The sequence below is a fragment of the Nannospalax galili genome, unplaced genomic scaffold (genome assembly GCF_000622305.1).
Source record: "Nannospalax galili isolate Female #2095 unplaced genomic scaffold, S.galili_v1.0 scaffold786, whole genome shotgun sequence".
NCBI classification, from domain to species: Eukaryota; Metazoa; Chordata; class Mammalia; order Rodentia; family Spalacidae; genus Nannospalax; species Nannospalax galili.
This window is the reverse complement of record NW_008355774.1, coordinates 277,664-297,415: the sequence shown is the minus strand read 5'-3', so window position 1 is coordinate 297,415 and position 19,752 is coordinate 277,664. Positions and strand designations below refer to the sequence as shown.

Here is a 19,752-nt window from a genome sequence, read left to right as displayed (position 1 = left end):
TGGCAGCTAACAACCATCTGTAACTCCAGTTCCAGGGGAATCCAATGCCCTTGTCTGACCTCCTCAGGCATTGAATGACACGGTATTTTTACACACATGCAGGCAATACACACAAAATAAAAATAATAAAAATATTAAAAACTGTTTAAGGGGCAGGAGAGATGATTCAACAGTTAAGAGCACTGGCTATTCTTGCAGAGGACCTGAGGACCTGATTTTTTTTGGTCTTTTTGAGACAGGGTCTCCCTGTAGCCCCAGCTGTCCTGGAACTCACTATGTAGACCAGGCTGGCCCTGAACTCACAGAGCTCTGCCTGCCTCTGCCTCCCAAGTGCTGGGACTATAGGCATGCACCACCACGCCCGGCTTAACAATAAATAAAATATTTTTTTAAAATTTTGTCAAAAAAATTGGGGCTGGAGAGATGGCTCAGTGGTTAAGAGCACTGACTGCTCTTGCAGAGGATCCAGGTTTGATTCCCAGCACCCACATGGCAGCTAAGAACCATCTTTAACTCCAGTTCCAGAGGAATTTGACACCCTCTTCTGACCTCTGTGGCATTGCACAATATGGGTGCACTCACATGCATGCAGGCAATACACTCTTAAACATAAAATAAAAATAATATATAAAATATATTTAAAATTTTTTTAAATGTTAAAAAAATAAATCTTGAAAAAAGAAAATTCCTCTTGTTTTTTAAGGCTCAGTTCAAACTGCCACCTCCTCCAGACTGTTGTCTTACACTTGTCAGTCCCACGGTGGCTGATATGCATATCGGCACCCCATCGGTTGCTGTCTGTCTCCTTGAAATCTGGGGCCCAGAGGAGCAGGATCGACCTGGCTGGCACACCCATCACCCTCTTCAGCCCTTCACACAAGGCTTTCAGAACAAAGGGCCACATGCTATTAAAACTCAATTAAATTTCTCACTTCTCTGATCCTAAATTAGTCTGGTTTGTCCCTGTGGTACCTGCAGGGCCTTTCCCTCTGCCTCCTAGCATCTGCCCATTTGCCAGCTAGGACTCCCTCCCATCCCCACCCCTGTCACCCTTAGACAGGTGGACACAAGGTGAGGGATTCTCCTCCTCAGCACAGGCTTTTTTTGGGAAATTGGAGTCTAGTGTTCCCCCTGGGACACAGGGATCATTTTTTGTATCCATCCAGCCCCACTCCCGAGTCAGGGCAAGACTGCTTCCTAGTCTAACACATATCTTCCATCAGTCTCTTTCCTTCAACTACAGGGTGTATGTGTGATCTCCCAGACTTCAGGGATTCTGTGCCCAACCTCCCAACCCCTTCTTTTGGCTAGCAGATGCTGCAGAATGACAACAAGGCTTCTGAACCCTCTTCTGAGGAAGTCCCAGGAGATGAACCTACTGCAACCTACTCTCTGGCAACCCCAGAGACCAGAGGAGCCCAGCTTCAAATGGACAATCTGGCCTTTTTGAAGGCCTGATAGGTCTGAGTCAGGCCTGAGCCTGACTACCACTAGCTTAGGTGTGTGGGCAAAGATGAAAGAATGATGCTTCACTGAGGACCCCTCAGCTATGCCCAGCCATACTGTACCTGCTTGGTCCCCCTTACAACCCTAGGTAGACTAGTTCTTGTCCCCACCAGCACAGACTAGAGTCCTTTGAAGGATCTCAGGGTTCTTGGCCACCTGACAGGAATGCAGGCAGGAGAGGCGGGGTTCACATTTGTATCCATCTGTTGTTGGGAGCAGCCTGTATTGTCTTGCTCATGCTGACTGACTCTAAGGACAAGGACCCTTGGATGTGTGGCGAGTCTACAACTTACCTTTCCTTCTATACACATTCAGACTACCTCTTCTGAGGACCCTTCCCTGACCTCCACTTCTACATGGTGCCTCAGAAGCTACCTCATGTACCTGGGCTCTCCTGAGCACTCATCACCTCCCTGATCCCCACTCTTCTTTCCTCCGGTCACCCACATAAAAGGTGTTCAACAGATATCCATTCACTAATCCAACATTCCCCTGTCCCCAGGGGCCCCCAGCTGGGTGGCACTTTGCCAGGAAGCAGCGGCACTGTTTGGGTGAGGGGGAGAATAATCAGCCATAAACGCCGCAATCAGGGAGAAAAGGCTGCTCAGGCCCTTGGCGCCCACGCGTGCGCCTAATTGGCTCCACGTGTCTGCAGCTCCTTTCAAGAGCGGGAAAGTGGAAGGGTCAAGATCTCTTAATGTTCGTAATGGAAGGGAGGCAGAAGCCATTGCCAGCCCCACATAAACACCTTTTAATTGCTCAGAGAAGGGTGGGCGGAGGCAGCGGGTGTTACAGACTCCCTTGCCTGTCAGCCCACCGTTACTGTGCCTGTTAGAGCTTTCTGGAACTGGAGTCAAACCCCAAAGGCTGAGCTCCAGCAGAACCTGGAGCCACAGTCCAGCACCTGTTCCACAGATGCTCATGAAGTGCCTGCGCAGACCAGGAGTTGGCAGTAGAAGACGTGTGGCCTGGTTCTACCAGAATCAAAATGTTTGTCTAATCCTCATCAATGAATGCACTAGTTGACCCAGCTGAACTGGCCTCTAGCTGCTTCTTCCAGGCAGCCTTCCCTGTTGCCCCTTTGGAGTGAAGGGCTCTTTCTCCTGCTGAGGCTACCCTATTCCATCTGTACCTCTCTGAGGTCCCTAATGTCCTGCTGCCTGTGTGACTTCTATTCACTGTTGTATCTCTTGTGCCATCTGACTAGGAACACTGGACAGTACTTGGAGGTACTGCTGGTTGTTAACAACTGTTAAGAGTGGTGTGCTACTGGCATCTAATAGGTAGAGGGCAAGGATGCTGCCAAATGCCCTAGAGTGCATAGAGCAGGCCCTATGGCAAGGATTGATCCACATCAAAATGCCTCCGGTGCTGAGGCTGAGAAGCTCTGCTTGAGACAAAGCTTTGGAAAGGAAGCAGAGAGTGAGTCGAAACTGGATGGAACATTCTCCCCTTTGACAAATAAGAGTAACCTGTCCCCTAGCCCCTGGCCTGTACCTCCTGCCCCTTTGAATACCCATCCCAGAGGCCCATTCCTGAACAGACCCGGCCACACTTCCAACAGTGCATCAGCTTAATTGGGTTAAGTGGCCATTAGCGGCAAAAGCAGGGCAACTGCATGCAGAAGGTTTTTAATTTTAATCTTTAAATGATGTTAATTCCCCAGAGGCCACTGATGGTGGGAACTCTGCCCACTGAAGCCCCCAGATCTAAGGCCAGGGCTGAACTTCCTCCTGCCCCATCCATGTGAGCCTTCTGAGGGGCACAGGAGGGGCACTCACTACTCGAGAAACTGAGGGGACAGGGACTTGTCCAAGGTCACTAGGTCAAACAGAGCAATATTTGTTTTCCTCAATCCTGCCCTCTTGTGGACAGCCAATGTCATGTGGTCATAATGGGGGCACACACAAGGATGCTATCTGGAGTCAGGTTGTATCACCTGGAGCCCAACTACCTGGTTGTAAAGCCTGGTTTTACTGAGACCTGGGGCAAGTGACTCAACCTTTCTGAGGCTGTTTGTTTACATGTAAAACAGGAACAAGGGAAGTGACCCAGTGACTTAAGGTGGATATTTGGACCAACCTAGAGCATTCAGGCTCATCACGAGCTTCATACTTGGGAGACACTCAGAACGAGGCCAGGAATCAAGTGGAAGAATAGTTTCTGCCATCTGAGGGGGCAAGTTTATTTTTATTTTTATTTTTTGGGTCTTTTTGAGACGGGGTCTCCCTGTAGCCCCAGCTGTCCTGGAACTCACTATGTAGACCAGGCTGGCCTTGAACTCACAGAGATCTGCCTGCGTCTGCCTCCCGAGTAAGTTTAGCTTTTAACATGTAACCTGAGCTTAAAAGCACTACATGGGGACAAAGGTACATGGAAAGGTCCTGACCCCTGGGACAATGGGCTGCATCTGAGTGGGAGTAGGCATAAGTGGGCATGGTAGGAGGGGCAGCACCCATGTCCAGACCTGACGTTCTAGGTTCGGGCATCTCTGCAAGGCCTTAACACTGCCCCTGGCTTGTCTGAGTTGGAGGGCAAAGGGACCTCCCTGGAGCAGGCTGCTGGCTTCCACACTGATGTGCTCAGGAACCTGCTTGGCCTGAGTGCCTTGGCCCGCTGCCCTGGCCCTGAGATTCCCATTCTCTGGGAACCAAACCCGCAGTGCCCTTGACCTTGCCTCTGGGATCAACCCTCACCTCATCCAAGAGAGTGTCCTGTGGCCTTTTCTCTCTTTTTTGGGGGGGGGGTCTTTTTGAGACAGGGTCTCCCTGTAGCCCCAGCTGTCCTGGAACTCACTATGGAGACCAGGCAGGCCTTGAACTCACAGAGATCCACCTGCCTCCACCTGCAGGTGTGCACCACCACGCCTGGCTTGGCCTTTTCTCTTAGTCATAGAACAAAGGTGCCAGGGATGGACCTGAAGGCAGAACAGCCTTCAAAGGCACTGTCCACACTATGGCCTTTATGAACGACGGCTCCTGGAGTTGTGAAACCACAGGTACTGGGGTAGGGAGGGTACTCAGCCCCCATCTTTATTTATGTTAGGGTCTCTCGATGTTGTCCAGGTGGCTTTGAACTCCTGGACTCAAGCAATCCTCTTTCTTACCTTAGCCTCCTGAGCAGCTGTGACTATAGGCACAGAGGTAGAAATCAGGGCCTGAGCTGGAATGGTCTGAGGGCATATGAGGGCAAGAATAGGGCCTGTCCTTTCCTGTTGTACCTTCAGCACCAGCACTGGGCTTGTCACATAGTTGGCCATTAGTGAACATTGGTGACTACCATGAAGAGATGACATTCTGAGAAAGGGGCTGTGTGCCAAGGCCCCAGTTGAGAAGATGAGGACATGCTGATTGAGATTCAACACTGCTCAAGTTCCCATGGTGTACCATAACAACCAAGGCACCTTCTTCTTGTCTCCTCTGGGGCTAAAGATCCTAAGAGTCCTGGCTCAAAGGCTTCATCTCTTGGGTAGTTGAAGGTCTAAGACAGAGTCCCCTCTACATGTCCAAAGCTAAAGGCCTAACCTTGTTCCTGGACCTGGGGATGCTGCTCGCCTGTGTTTGCAACGCCTTGATCCGGCCTAATTTTACCTGACTCTTGGCCCCAGATCCACCTGCACAGCCCGGAGAAAAATCTGATTAGCTCCGATTGGATGATACAATGAATTTCTGTCCCGCACTACTCAGTTCCCTCTCTGTAAGCCCCAAATTAAAATTCCAGACTGGAGCAATGGATTTAAATTGGATTATTGGGAAAGGGTCCAGGGGGAAAGGAACAATGGAGTGGGGGATGGGAGTTCAGACCCCCAACAGCCCTCCCCTCATGTGCACTCAGGCTGCACACAAATGTAGAAAAGAAGAAACTTGATTAAAAGCAAATTTAAAACATAATGAAGATCAAAGCTCACTTTGAACGTCCCAAACAAGAGGGTAGGTAGACCTTCCCTCCTCTGGTAAAGTAGGATGAGTCTGGAATCAGGCTCACTGGAGCAGAAGGAGGTCACTGGCCAGGAGAGTGCCGAGGATGGTAAAAGTTGTAGTCAAAGTGGGAATTGTGGGGAGCCACAGGCCTGGCTCAGGGTCAGAAAGACCTGTGTTTAAATCCTGGTTCTCTTGCATCCTTTCCTGATGCTTGGGACCTCCAAGCCTCAGTGGCCCCTTCTGCAAGATGAAGTAGCAGAGATTTCCTTTTGGGATTACTGTGAGAATGACTCAGGGTAGACTCACCACATATTGAGTGCCAAGTCGGTGGGTGCCTTTTCCATCATTTTCCCACTAAAATTCCCTTTGTATTTGGCACTGACTGTGTGTGTACCAGGGAATGGGCTGAGGCAGTCTGTCTGTCTCCTGGGGCAGGGTCTAATATGCAGGGTACAGAGGGAACAGTTGGGATCAAGAGTCTAAGTCTTGGGTCATGCCCCATCTCATCTGCTGTTAGGATTGGTTGCTCCTCTAGTGTTGGGTTAAGGGGCCAGGGAATGACTCCAGTCTGTGGTTCCTGAGGAACATGGCAGGGGCTTGGGAGGCTGTCACTCCCACCACTCAGCATAGCTCTGCCTCTGCTGAGGCAATCTGTCCTGAAGTCTGGGAGTGACAGCCTAAAGGCCTGAGGATGTCCCTTCCATCCATGTACCAGATATCAATACTAATTTGGACTACCAAGCCTGCTATGGTGGTACATGCTTATAGTCTTAGCTCAGGAAGCAGAGGTAGAAGGATTGGGAGTTTGAGACCAGCCTGGGCTACACAGTGAGACCGTTTCTCAAAAAAAAAAAGGTTTGAGTGGGGCTGGAGAGATAGCTCAGTGGTTAAGAATACATAACTATACTTGCAGATGACCCAAGTTCAATTCCCAGCACCTACATTAGGCAGCTCATAACCACTTATAACTCCAGTTCCAGGAGATCCAAGGTCTCTGGCCTCTGTGGGAACTTACTCTGACAGACACACACATACACATAATTAAAAAATAAATAAATCTTGCCAGGTGTAGTGATGCACACCTTTAATCCCAGCACTCCGGAGGCAGAGGCAGGCAGATCTCAGTGAGTTTGAGGCCAGCCTGGTGTACATATCGAGCTCTAGGCCAGCTGGGGCTACAGGGAGACCCTATCTCAATAAGACCAAAAAATAAAAATAAACAAATCTTTTAAAAAAATGTTTGAGCAAGGCAGCCATATTCTATAACCTGGGAGAGGGCAGCAAATCTAGGAAGCAGTGTGCTAACCAGGAGTCTAGAATGAGGATGAGGCATATTTGGGAGAGGCAGCGGGTAGGTGTGATATGCTGGCTGGGTGGGTGAACACATGGTTTGACACAACTAGGAACTGACATTTTGACCTACAGCTGAAGACTGGCTTTGCCTCCAACTGACTCCCCACATCTGTGACCAGGAGATCCCCAAGGTCAGGTGAGACTGAGATCTCTAGGTACAGCTCTGGGCTTGCTGGGTCCACACTGGGTCCTCAGAGCCTACTTTCTCTGGACCCCTAGCCTCAAGAGGCCAGCTCCACTCTCTACCATGATGCTTGATCACACAGAGACAAGCAGAAGACCCTGTGAGGTACAGCAGGGTCCAGCTACAGGAGAAAGGGACTATTCTTTTCTGGGATGATTTGGACCCTGGGGATCTGGGCTGTAGTAGTTGCCTTGACTTGACCCTAGCCATAGTTGTGGACAAATGTGCTTATATTTTATTAAGACTTAATAGCAAATCAAGTCACATAAAACATACATTTCAATGGCTCTTAGTATAGAGATGTGCAACTACCACGGCAATTTAATTTTGGAATATTTGAGGAAAAGAAACCCTGTCTTTTTTATACAGGGTCTCCCTGTAGCCCCAGCTGTCCTGGAACTCACTATGTAGACCAGGCTGAACTTGAACTCACAGAGATCTGCCTGCCTCTGCCTCCTGAGTGCTGGGATTAAAGGCATACACCACCACGCCCGGCAGAATCCTGTCTTTTCAAAATATTTTATTTATTATTTTTATTTTATGTGTAGGAGTATACTGCCTGCATGTATGTGAGTGCACCTGTGTCGTGCAATTTCTCGGACGTTAGAAAAGGGCTTCAGATTCCCCTGGAACTGAAGTTAAGGATGGTTCATAGCTGCCATGTGAGTGCTGGGAATTGAACCCCAGGTCCTCTGCAAGAGCAGTCAGTGCTCTTAACCCCTGAGCCATCTCTCCAGCCCCAGAAACCCTGTCTTTATCAGGAGCCCCTGCCCTATCTCCTTCCCTATAGCCCTTGGCTACCAGTAAGCTCACTTTCCATTTCTATGAATTTGCCTTTTCTGGACATTTCACAGAAACAGGATCAAATGAGGCCTTTGTCACTGGCTTCTTTCACTTGGCAGATGTGTTTGAGTCCATCCATGTTGTAGGGTCTATGAAGATTTCTTCCTTTGGTACTGATGTTGCTATCTTCCACATAGGTTGGGTGGGGGCTACAGCAGTGCCTCTGATCTGGGGGCAGAATGGATGCCTCTTGCCTATTACTTATGAATGAACTGACTAGGGCACTCTGTAGTTCCAGAGAAGCCCTCCTTACCTGCTGTCCCTGGAGTGGACTGAGTAACAGGGGTCTATCTGCCTGCTTTGTCAGGCTAGCCTGGCAGGTCCTGCTACCCTTAGAACCCCAGTGCCTCAAGCTGCAACCTCTCTAAGTATAGATGGGAAGATGGAGGCCCAGAAGGAACAGAGCAGGCAGGCTTTATATGGCTACTGCTGCCTTTGTGGGGAATCCATGGCTCCTCAACATTCCTTCCCCATCAGATCCTGCAGGGATTTGCCCACTTAGGGGCAAACTCTACAATAGGTCACTTCTGACCAGGTGCTCACTTTGCCACCCACAGACAAACCAGGAGACCAAGAGGAATAAGAAAATTCCAGGCCCTGCAGGAAGGAAAGGCAAGATGGCCTGGGTCTGAGACTCAGATTACCCTCATGCAGCTGACCCCAAATAAAACTGTGTGGCCACAGGTGCCCACAGTCCCATAGGCACAGCCCTGCTGCTGATTTCCCTGCCAAAATTCAGACAGCCAAGGGCTCTGTGACAATGGATGGCTGGAACACTGCCCTCAGTCAGCACCATTCCACCTGACTCTCTTTAATGTCCCCATTCCCCCAACATACTGGCCTACCTTCAGGGCCTGCACCTTCCTGTCTAGCAGGCTCTCGATGTCCCCTGCCACCTTCTCCACCAATTTCTGAGGCTCATTCTCCTGTACTTCAAACAGGTTCCGATTGTCCTTGTAGATCTGGAAGGAAGCAGAGACTGGGGGTGAGGCCAGGGTAGTCCATCACGCCCATGTCATGGCCCCTCATAGTCCCTCTGCATAACTCAGCTCCTCACCCCGATAGGGCCCTGATTTAGGTCCCTGCAAGCACAGAGTCCAGGGCCTCATGGACTGCTAAAACTGAAGTCTCAGGGGAGAGCAAGGTTGGGGCTCTATAGCTTGCATCTGGGATGAGTATCCAATGTGGGATAGTTGGTGGCCAGTGTTGGTGGTTGATGGGTCCAAGTTATAATTGCCTTGACTGGACCTCAGGGACCCCCCCTTCAGGGACCATGAGTGGTAGCCTCTGATAGCACTGATAGCTCAAAGTAGCTATGAGCAGCAGAGGGGGAGGTGGACTGGATGGGAGGCAGAAGGCAGGGTGTATGGTGGCGGGGATGGAGCTGAAAAGCACATGTCATTCAGTCACAGCCCAAACATAAAGATACTCTCATACTCACACATGTACACACCCACACATGTCCATACCCACACATGAATCTCTTATGTGTGCATATACACAGCCACCCCTCTACATGGCCTCAGGCATGTGCCCTTTTTGCTGGTGCTGCCCTAGGCTATCTGTAGAAACTATTGAGAGCTCTGGGAGCCCCTTGGGGCTTCTCTGCCATTCAGGGCACATAATATGGATGCAGAAACCAGGAAGGGGGAATTAATCTACCCATTCCTTCTCCTCAGGAGGTGGAGTCTGAGCACACACACAAGTGGTATAAATTGACAGTGTGTAAATGTGTGACATGACTCACATAGCCATCTACAAGCATGTTCCGGCACTCTGGGATTGGGATGGGTGAGGCTAGGTGCTCTAGACACAGCATGGGGGTTTGTATGTGAGTGTCAGAAGCAGATTTCTGTAGGTGTCTTTGTTTGTGCTTGGAGTCTTGGGTATGTGCATGCGTATGTATGCATTATACACCCATGTGTGTCTCCAAGCCTGACTGATTCCATGTATCCATTCAAGTGACCCCAGGAGGTCTGTACCCCAAGTTGGCTCCTTTACCACTAGAGGTAGCAGGCTGGCTGCCATGACTGAGCCATGGCACCAGTCTATGCAGAAGTGGGGGGTGGTGGGGCCATGAAAACAGAAAGAACTGGTGATGAGGGGCAATAAAGAGGTGGCAGAGGCAGCTGATGAGAAACAGACAGGCAGGGAGCGATAAGGTCAGAGAGTGACAGAAGACGGTGGGAGATAAGGACTCTGTCATCTGACAGGAGGACGGGCTGGGGGCTGGCAGATCCCCTCCCCAGCTGCCTGCCCAGTGCCTGGCAGTCCAAGGGTTAAAGCAAGTGCATAAAGCAGGCTCAGGCAATCTCTTCCTCCTGCCAACCCCCATCCCTCCCGGCTTCTCTTTTCTTTTTGTCCTTCTCTTAGAACAAAATAATTTGTGGTGAAGTCGCTCCTTCCTACAGAGCCATGGCAATTAGGGGATGAGTGGCAGGGCCTGGTTGTATGGCCAAGGAGGACAGAGCCCTGAGTGGACACCAGGGCAGGGTGTTCCATAGGCTCCACGCTCTGCTTCTGGACTGAGGTCCTCAGCGATAGAGGCAAAGGAATAGAAGAGTCAGAGTCTGGAGGTTATGAGGAAATGCAGGCTGTCTGCACTTTACTGTTAAGGAAACCAAGGATCAAAGACAAGAGAGAGCAGTTTTGGCCATAGGACTGAGTGGTAAAGCCAGGGCTCCCACCTTCCATGACCATCCTTCTCAGGCCTTGAGGTATTAGATCCCTGCCCCCCTTTCCTCTGACTTGGACCACAGCTCACAGCCACTTGGGTGCATAGTAGCAGTGGTCTGGGCTACTCTGCTGAAGCAGCATTCAGCTTACTTGTGTCAGTAGGGGGCACAGCTGCCTGGCTTTTTCAGGGCCAAAGGATGAAGTTCTTACGCCTTAGACTCACCTGCCAAGGTTATTCCTAAGATCTGAGGCTGGACCAAGTTAGTCTCCTGACATGTCTCCTTTGGAAGCCTGGGGTGCCCTCTCCAAGGTCCAGGGTACACTTCGAAGCCTATGTGGCTATTGGGCTGAGCTATGGCCCTGCAGAGGGAAGTGATCTCCCAGTGTCACAGCTACATCCTAAAGTCCCCAACAGATGATGCAAGACTTAAGTTGAAATTCTGTCAAAAGTCATCCAACTCTGACTCACCTCTGGTTCAATATATTAACTAAGAATGGCAGTCCTCACCTTACAAGCCAACCAACAAAACATAATTCATGCCTTGAGGACCCTGTAGTACTGCCACTACTGCTATTGTTTAAGATCATCAGGACTCTGAGGAAGTAATCTCAGTCCCCTCCCTGCCCCCATTTTCTCCCTGCTAGATCTGCCTGCCAGCGCTGTCTAAAGCCATCAGCTTTCATTCCTGAGTAGACAATCTCTTTCTTTTGGAATTTGTCCAAGTCCTGACTCCATACTCTCCTCTCAACTCCCTCCCCCAGTCATCCTGTCCTCCCTAACACCTCAGCCTCAAACCTGGAGGTGATAACAGAGAAGCCCAGACATCAGGGCACCACTGATAGAACACAGTTACAGCCAGCTCCTTTGCTGTCTCCCCAAGCATCATGTCTGTGTGCAGAGGACACTCAACAAAGGTATATGCCCAATTCTGTGTTCAAGAGTAGAGCATTAGAGTCTAGGTTTGATTCTTCCACACTTCTGCCAGCAGCTGTGTGTGCCTTGGAGCCCTATTACAGCATCTTTTTGCATTTGAAGCCTCTTTGGACCATTTCTGGTAGACGTTGGGTCTCAGTCCAGGCTGACTACCACTGCCCCATCATTGCCCATGCTACCCCTACTTCTCTGTCTTCCTGTGCAGTCTAAATCCTGTCTAGAGCGAGGAAGGAAAATGAGCTGTAAGGGGTTTCTGGTGCAATGAGGACAGAATCCCAGAATGGCAGAGGCTGGTCAAGCTGCCAGGACAGCCTATCTCTAACCCCAAAGGAGGCCCTGTTGTGCAACAGTTCCTGAATGGCAGGTCCCTGATGTCTCACACTTTCAACAGTCCCTTGGACTTGTTCCAGTTGCCCTGTCCCCTGGAAGGGCCCTGAGCTCAGCCCTGAGACCAAGGGAGATAGAATGGCACAGACCAGCAGATGGCCCCACCCCAGGAGATAGGTCAGCTCTATGTTGATTTGATCCAGGGAGTCACTTTCTAGCATGGGCTTAGAAGGGTACCCAGAGTTAGTGCAGGACTTCGACCTTACCCAGAGCTAGATCCTCACCAGCATCAGCCCCATCCCTAGGAGCAGCTGGGACATGGTATAAAGGCTAGGATACACAGGGTAAAGGGCCTCAATAACCACAGCAGGACCACATACCTGCCTGTGGTCCTTGACCCAGAGAGTTAATGGGAAAAATCCAACAGTTCCCACAGCAGTACAGTCCTTACCAACTCCAGACAGTTAGATGGAGGAGAATAAAGGGGCCAAAGGGTACATGGCTGTTGCAACTTCAAGCTAGCCATGGTGGGTAGGGGCTTCATCCCACAGGAGATGGTAGGTGGGTGCTAGGCAGGAAAGCAGATAGAGGCAGATGGGCATGTGGGGGAGGGAAGGAGACAGTGGTAGAGGGGCTGAGAAACATGGATAGCAGGGGTGACTGAGGCAGTAGGGACAGTTTAGGGGGCCGTTTGGAATCCCTTGTTCCAGGAGTCCCTGGCTCTCTGTACCTCATATCATAGTACTTCTATCACTTAACTATTTCTAAAAAATGTGTTTGAGGGCTGGGCGTGGTGGTGCATGCCTTAGGCGGATCTCTGTGAGTTCAAGGCCAGCTTGGTCTACATAGTGAGTTCTAGGACAGCTAGGGCTACAGGGAAACCCTGTCTCAAAAAGACCAAAAAAAAAAATGTGTTTGCATGTATGTGTACGTGTGTATATGCACGTGCATGTGGAGGTTAATGGTCAATGTCTGGTGTCTTCCTCAAATGCTGTACACATTTTTTTTTTTTAATTTTAGACAGGGTCTCATTATATAGCTCTTGCTGGCCTGGAACTCACTATGTAGACCAGGCTGGCCTTGAACTCACAGAAATCCACCTGCGTCTGCCTCCTGAGTACTAGGTTTAAAGGTGTACATCATTCACCTTATTTCTTAAGATAGGGTCTCTCATTGAATCTAGAGCTCTCTGATTTGGCTAGACTGGCTGGCCAGCAAGCCTTAGGGATCCTCCCATCTCCACAGGTATATCCAACTATTACAAGGGTGCTGGGGATCCAACTCAGATCCTCATGCTTGTGTGGCAAGCATTTTACCAACTGAGTCATCTCTCTAGCCCCTACCTATGGTCATTAATTAATGGAGGGATCTTTTTTCCTTGAGGGCACCTGTGCTAGTTCTGAGGTCTCTTCAGGGGGCCATAAACCCTCTGCCCAGCTTCCTGTTTCTAGGGCTGCATAATATAAACATCATGTAAATGAAGGGTGAGTCTGGAGGATGCCTGCAGGAACAGTGACCTTGGACAGGAAACTTGGACACTTACAGGGCAGAGGGAGCCAGGCTTATCCTTGACAAGAACTGGAGTTGAGCTGCTACCAGCCCCCAAGTGCTGGGAACATTGAAATACCATAAAAGACAAAAGTCCTCAAGACAAGTGGCATGGACAGATTCCAATCAGAAATATTTTACTAAGTCCCAGAAAGCTGGCAACAGTGGGGCCTAGACCTGAGCAAGCTGCCTAAGGTGAGGAGGAGGTTGGGAGGGGAGAAGGAGGAGGGGAAAGAGGAGAGGTGGGGAGGACGGACCTTAGAAGCCACAGAAATGGCCCCACTGGCTACCCTGGGCAGGTGCTTTATATACTTGACCTCACTAATCCCCGATGGCCCTGGAGGAGAGTCCATTTTTGTCATTCTCATTTAGCAGGCAAAGACACCGTTGGCCAGAGAGGTGAAGCTCCACGGCAGAGCTGGAATCCGAACAGGTCTGTCTGATCCAAAGCCCTTGACTTAGGGAATTTTACAGTTCTGTCCTCTGCATCCATCTCTAAACTAGAAGGTGAGGCCTTTGGAAAAGGGGCATAAGGAATAAACTAGGGGTTTGGCTATACAGAAAGGGGCTTGGTCATCAGACATGCTGATTCTGAAGGATTAGGGGCAGGTAAGAGGGGAGGAGCTGGCAGAATCAACCAGATCCCTCTAACCAACCACATAGTCCTGGGAGTGAAAACAGGCACATTCTTGAGGCTCCTCTCCACAGCGAAGGTGAACGGGCCCTAATCTCTGGAAAATTAAATCAGAAAGAAAATGGAACGAGAAAGATTTGATGCAGGCTTGCTTTGCTTCTGTCTGTCTCCTCAAAGGCCCAGGCTCAGCGTGGGGCCCAGCTAGCACTCTAGCATCCCAGCCCCCATTCTGAGTCTGGCATCACTGGGTGATCAGCTGTTCCCTATACCCTCTCTTACTACGTTTCTTGGTGTCTGCTACCTCGTCTCACTAAGAGCAGTCAGGTGGGTGTCTTAATTGCTCAGACCCTTATGCCACCAGGTTCCTAATGAGGAGAGCAGCAAATGGACTACAGATAGCAGACTAGGCCGCTGTGCTCATAGGCTTACAGTGGGGAAGAGGTCCCTGGGGTCTGGCATTTGAGAGTAGATGCTGACTGCCAGATTGGGCTGTCAGAGATCAGAGAAGCTCTGAGTGAGGGTCACTGGTAGCTCAAGGCCAGGAAGGAGTACGGAGAATGGAGTTCAGGCAGTGACCAGTTTGAGGTCCCTAGCCAGGCAGAGCAGAGCCATGCCAAGGCTTGGGCCTTACCCACAGCAGGCTGTTAGCCATCTTCATGTCTTTATAAAGGGTTATGATATAACCACTAATCATCCTTGAAGATGGGAGGAGTGATGCATAGCCAGGTATTTGGGGTTCTTTCTCAATGAATGCACCCATGACAGATCTGGCACAGGCCCCACCCTGTTGGGACTGAGAGGGTGTCCCATCAGGTGCATGAAAACCCTAATGCAGGTGCTCTGGGGACAAACTAGGTTCTCTCTCTCTCTCTCTCTCTCTCTCTCTCTCTCTCTCTCTCTCTCTCTCTCTCTCTCTCTGAACTCCCCAGGCAGCTTTCTTGCTGGGGACATAACTTATAGTAGGGTGAGGGCAAGGGGCCCCTGAAGCCCTCAGAGCACAGTCGGTGCTTGGGCTCTCTGACACTCAATTCCAGGCTTCCTCAGTTGCTGACATTTGCCAACTGCCACGTAAGACTCCTATGTGGCCACCTGCCACAATCCCATGGTGTGTTGGTTCCATGGTGGGTCAGCTATATAGGGTGTCCCATCACAATTAGGGTTTGTATATTGTGACACTGGTTGTCACATAGTTAATAGTTCACCTTCATATTGAGTAGAGATTGCCTGGGATGAACACTTTGTCCAGAGGGGATCACAGACAGATGGGTTATAACCAGGCCAGTACAATACAGTCTTGTACAAGATACAGGAGAGGACTCTCTGCAGCAAGTGAGGACAGGACATGGCCCCCTGGGTTGGTGGCTCATTAACAGTACTACCTTCCTTGGCCCCACCCTAGTTGCACAGCCAACATTCCCATGGGACACTCCACATTCATGACACAGCTTCTTTTTGTACACTACTTGAGCCTGGGGCAGGGAAGAAAAGGCCCAGTGGCTTTCTGATTCCTGGGCCCTAAGTGGCAGCTTCTAAGAGCTTTTACCCGCAAGGTTTCCCCTTCACAAAATTCTCGGGGGCACAAAGCTCCCCCCCCCCAGCAACGCCTCCCTGTTTTTAAAGTTAAAGTTTAGTTGACTGTCATCCATTACCGCAATTAGTACATTATGTCTAATTATGCAATTAGTGTAAAAAGTGCACTTGCTGCTGAGAATGGGAAATTACGCTGCCTCGTTATGCTGTAAAATCCATGTCATAAAAAGGCTCAATCTCTTGTTTTTCAAAAGACACAAAACCCAACACAAAACAATAAGCCAAATCCTCCTAGCTGGTCCGGGGCCAGTCAGAGACAACTTCCCCATGGTGGTTTCGGGAAGGTCCCTCTTTCCATGAGGACTGCCTCACATATGGCTCAGAGAAGGCTGAGCCCATTCTTGAGTGTAGTCTTGTCTTTGCTCCTCTGAAACAGGTGTGGATTTCCAAACTGACTTATTTACTTAGTTAATTTTTCGAGGCAGGTTCCTTGCAATCATGTAGCACAGGCTGGCCCCTAACTCAGATCTTACTGCCTTAGCCTCCACAGGACTGAAATCATAGGGCATTTACCACATTTGTGCCACAGTGATTTTAAAACTACAGCAAACCTGATTATCCATCAACTCCAAGCCTGGCTTAGTGTGAGAACTTCAATGCTGAGGCCTGTACGGTCTCATACAGGAAGAGTTCCTGCTTCCATCACTCAGTTCAGTTCCAGAAAGGAGAGGTTCTTTCTTCAAGGTTCCTAAGGGCTACAGTGAACAGAAGAGCATATGCCACCTCAGGGAAATTGGAGGAACTTTCTCATATCCAGGATTCCCAAACTCTGGAAGCATTGCTTAGTTAAGGAGCAAGTTCCCTGCCACAGGAAGTATCCAAGTCTGATCTCAAGGAGGTGAAGGGATCACCTACTGTCATCTAGTGTAGTGGAGAGCTGTCATCATTAGATAACGGTATTCCCATGGCCATATGCCTATATGACATTAGGGTCTACCTCTCTTAGTGCTGAGGGAATGCTGTGGGACAGGGAAGGGGTAAGAGAGAAGTTCAATGGAGAGCTATCTCCCTACTACAAAGATGACAACCACAAATGGCCCACTCCAATGGGGAGTGGAGAGCGAGCACACTTCAGTGTATTTTAGTACCAAAATCTTCATGGTCAAAGCCACTCATGACCTACTTCCAAGGTCACAAGTTATAGTTCTGGCATGGGTCACTTAGTGTTTACTAAAAAAGACCTTTAACTTTAAGATCCCATCATTCTTTGATCCAAAATGTTCCATTGGACCTGGAGATGGGTGATATAGTGACATGGGAATTCCCTCACAGCCAATAATCTGCCCTAACTTCACAGGGAAGACTTGGTTTCTTACAACTGCCACTGCCAAGCTCAGACATGCTCACAGAGCAGAGAAACCTGAGACAGAAATACATTAGTATCCCCAGGACGTGGATCCAACAATAGAGCCCATGCAACAGTACCTACCTGCAACATGGATCCATCCGTCTGGAGTGTGTTGTGATGCCAAGAAGGTGCTTGGAGTGTGGAAGGAAAGGATGTAAATCCCACTGGAGGGAATCACCTGTTATTTAAATTCAAGACAGGGGTCCCTGGACAGGTGCAGCTTGAAGAGCAGAGGAGACAGCTCCGACCCAGCCTAGCCACATGGACACCTGCCATGGAGACTCTCAGCACCCTCTCCTTTGAATCTGACCTGGGAGTACATCAGCGGTAAGACAATTGGAGCCTGAGGTGAACCAAACTGCAGGCAGATCCGGGGGCCCTGCTCGAGCCCCTCCTCCCTAAGCTGAGAGCCGCAGGCTGTTGAGGCAGCTGGGAGGGAAGCTGTGCCCAGCATACCAGCTGGCACGGGGGAGTGCGAGTAAACATACCCGCACTTTCCCAACTCACAGAAGTCACTGGGTGGCGGCCGGCTGGTGTGGGCGCCCATGTTTATGGGAAACAGATTGTTTGTGTCGGCATCTGTGCCCCCTGCCACCCACCCTGGCTGCACTGTCTCCCATTGCCTTCCCACCCAGTTGGCTCATGTTTCTTCCAACAGGAATCCTGGGCCTCTCAGCCATAGAAGGACAATGATAGTGATGACAAGGCCCTCCTTGTGGTGTATAACCCCAAGTCCCACAACAATCCCATAGTTTCTATTCACATTTTACAGTTGAAGAAACCAAGGCTCTGGGAGCCAGAGAAACTGGCCAGAGTCTATGAAAAGAGGTGTCAGTGACACGGGGCTTCTTAGAATCATCATCATTGTCATTCTGTCCACCAGACAAGTCTAGTCTGCCCTGTACCCCTAATTTACTGCCTCAGGTGACTCTGCCCCAGCTTATTGCTGGATGAAGACCCTGTCCTCAGAGCAGACAAACAGCTCTTCTCTTCCACTGACAGCCCTAATAGAGAGACCAGCCTGGTGACTGCTTTTCTGCCTGGCCTCTTTAACCCTTTCCTCTTCTGTGCCTCATTATTTCTTGGGTTGGAGTAAGGTCTCCATATGCCTCTTAGGAGCAGAGTGCTGAAAGGGCTGGAAGGGGTCTGGGAGCCAGGGTGGGTAGAAACCCAATGTACTCTTTGTGGGCTGGAGCTCTGATTGGCTTTGCAGCTCTCATCTAAGATGCCCATTTCTCATAGCCCAAAGGGAGCAGAAATTCACCCCGCCCCCAATTCCCTCATGGGATGGAATGGAAGCCTGGCCCGAAGTATGGTTCTAGAAGCCAGAGAGCAAAGGACAAAATTTGCTTCTTCTTCCTGCATGATCTCCATTCTGCTGGTATGGCCCAGCACAGAGGGTTTAGTGGCAGTCCTCTTCAGGGCTTGAGCAGGTCCCCCAGGACTCCAGAATGGTCAGAAACTAACCTTGCCCTAAGAGTCCTCAGTCAGACTTCCCTTATTCATCTTCCAGATGAGGAAACAGAGGTGCCATAGGGGTTAGGATCTGTCCAAAGGTGAAATTTCCCTGTCTTCTATACTTATGCCCAAGAAGGTATAGACATTGAATTTGAATACTGTCCCTGCTCTTTATGAAGTAGGTGGCTTGGCATGAGCCTTCCCTCTCAGAGTCCACACAGTCTTAAGCACCCTCAGCCAGGCTGTCCTGAACATTCCTCCAAGATTGACAATCAGATGTGGGGGTACTTCTGGCCTTCTAGGGCTGCTCTCCAGGGCCTGGGTGGGGCCTGCACTGCCTGTCCTTCAAGGACCAACTTTCTGGCTTCAAAGGCTATATCCTTCACTGCTAAGAATTTCTGCTGAAGGTGTCACCAAATAATGACAGCACCAGTAATAGCCCTGATCATGAAAGAGACTGCCAGAGCCCTTGGGCTGGATGCTCTTGTGAAAACATTAGACCTTAGCATGATAGCAATAGGACATAAGGCAGAGATGGAGCTAACTAAGCCTCTGTGGTGGCTGCAGTCACCCACTGTATCAAGGGCCCCTCTGAGAAAAGGTCATCTCAAGGTTCTGTTCCATGCCTATCTCTACAGACAGCTTCAAGCATGTGTGCCTGACCTTGCTATGTCACACACATTGACCTCACCTCATTCATATCCAGTACCCAGGTAGCCATTTGCAGATCCTGCTTATATTTTGCATTTAGGCTCATAGAAAAAAAAAAAACCGCTACTGGCAGCCACAGCTCCAGGTAAGGCTGTATGGGCCCCCCATCCATACCTCAAGAAGTTTTCTGAAGCCACTTTAAAACACGTGCAGTGCTTTAAGCAACAGAGCTTTGCTGCTTCCAGATGGCTGGGGCTACCTGAAGGTCACAGCCCTAATTTCTCCTGCTGAACACACCACTAGAGAGCCTTCTAATGATGTGGAGGGACCTGGTGGGAGTAAGTACATGGCCTGGTCAACAGTAGCCTTTGAGCCAGGACCCAGGAGAGACTGTGTTCATCCCCTAAGTCTTTGATACAGTTTGATTACAAGGTCTGAGTATGAGGCAGTAATGAGGCAGTGGGCACCAGAGCCAAGCTGAAGCTGCCCGTGCTGAGGGTACTGAGTGTAAGAGGAACACTCAGGCCTGAGTCATCCTGATCACCTCGTCTGACAGCACCTCCCAGCTTTATCTTATGCCCTCCCCTAGTTTTTCATTTTTCTTTCTTTCCTACTTTCCGTTTATGAGCTCTTCTTGAATTTTATGTATCCTTGTAAGTGCCCTTACATCTTCCGTAGAACATGTTGAAAACATAAATAAATAAATAAATAAATAAATAAATAAAAGCTGGCTCAGCGGTTAAGAACACTGGCTGTTCTTGCAGAAGACCTGGGTTTGAA

The 19,752-nt window shown here is 49.8% G+C and overlaps 1 protein-coding gene across 2 annotated transcripts in view; it reads right to left on the bottom strand.

Moving 5' to 3' along the window:
• Cacna2d2 (calcium voltage-gated channel auxiliary subunit alpha2delta 2) overlaps nt 1-19,752 on the bottom strand; it is a 116,910-nt gene that overhangs the window by 64,924 nt on the left and 32,234 nt on the right. For both annotated transcript variants that reach the window (XM_008853102.2, XM_008853103.2), the window contains exon 2: nt 8,652-8,768. In XM_008853102.2, coding sequence (XP_008851324.1) covers nt 8,652-8,768 — 117 coding nt within the window. The remainder of the gene's footprint in view (nt 1-8,651; nt 8,769-19,752) is intronic.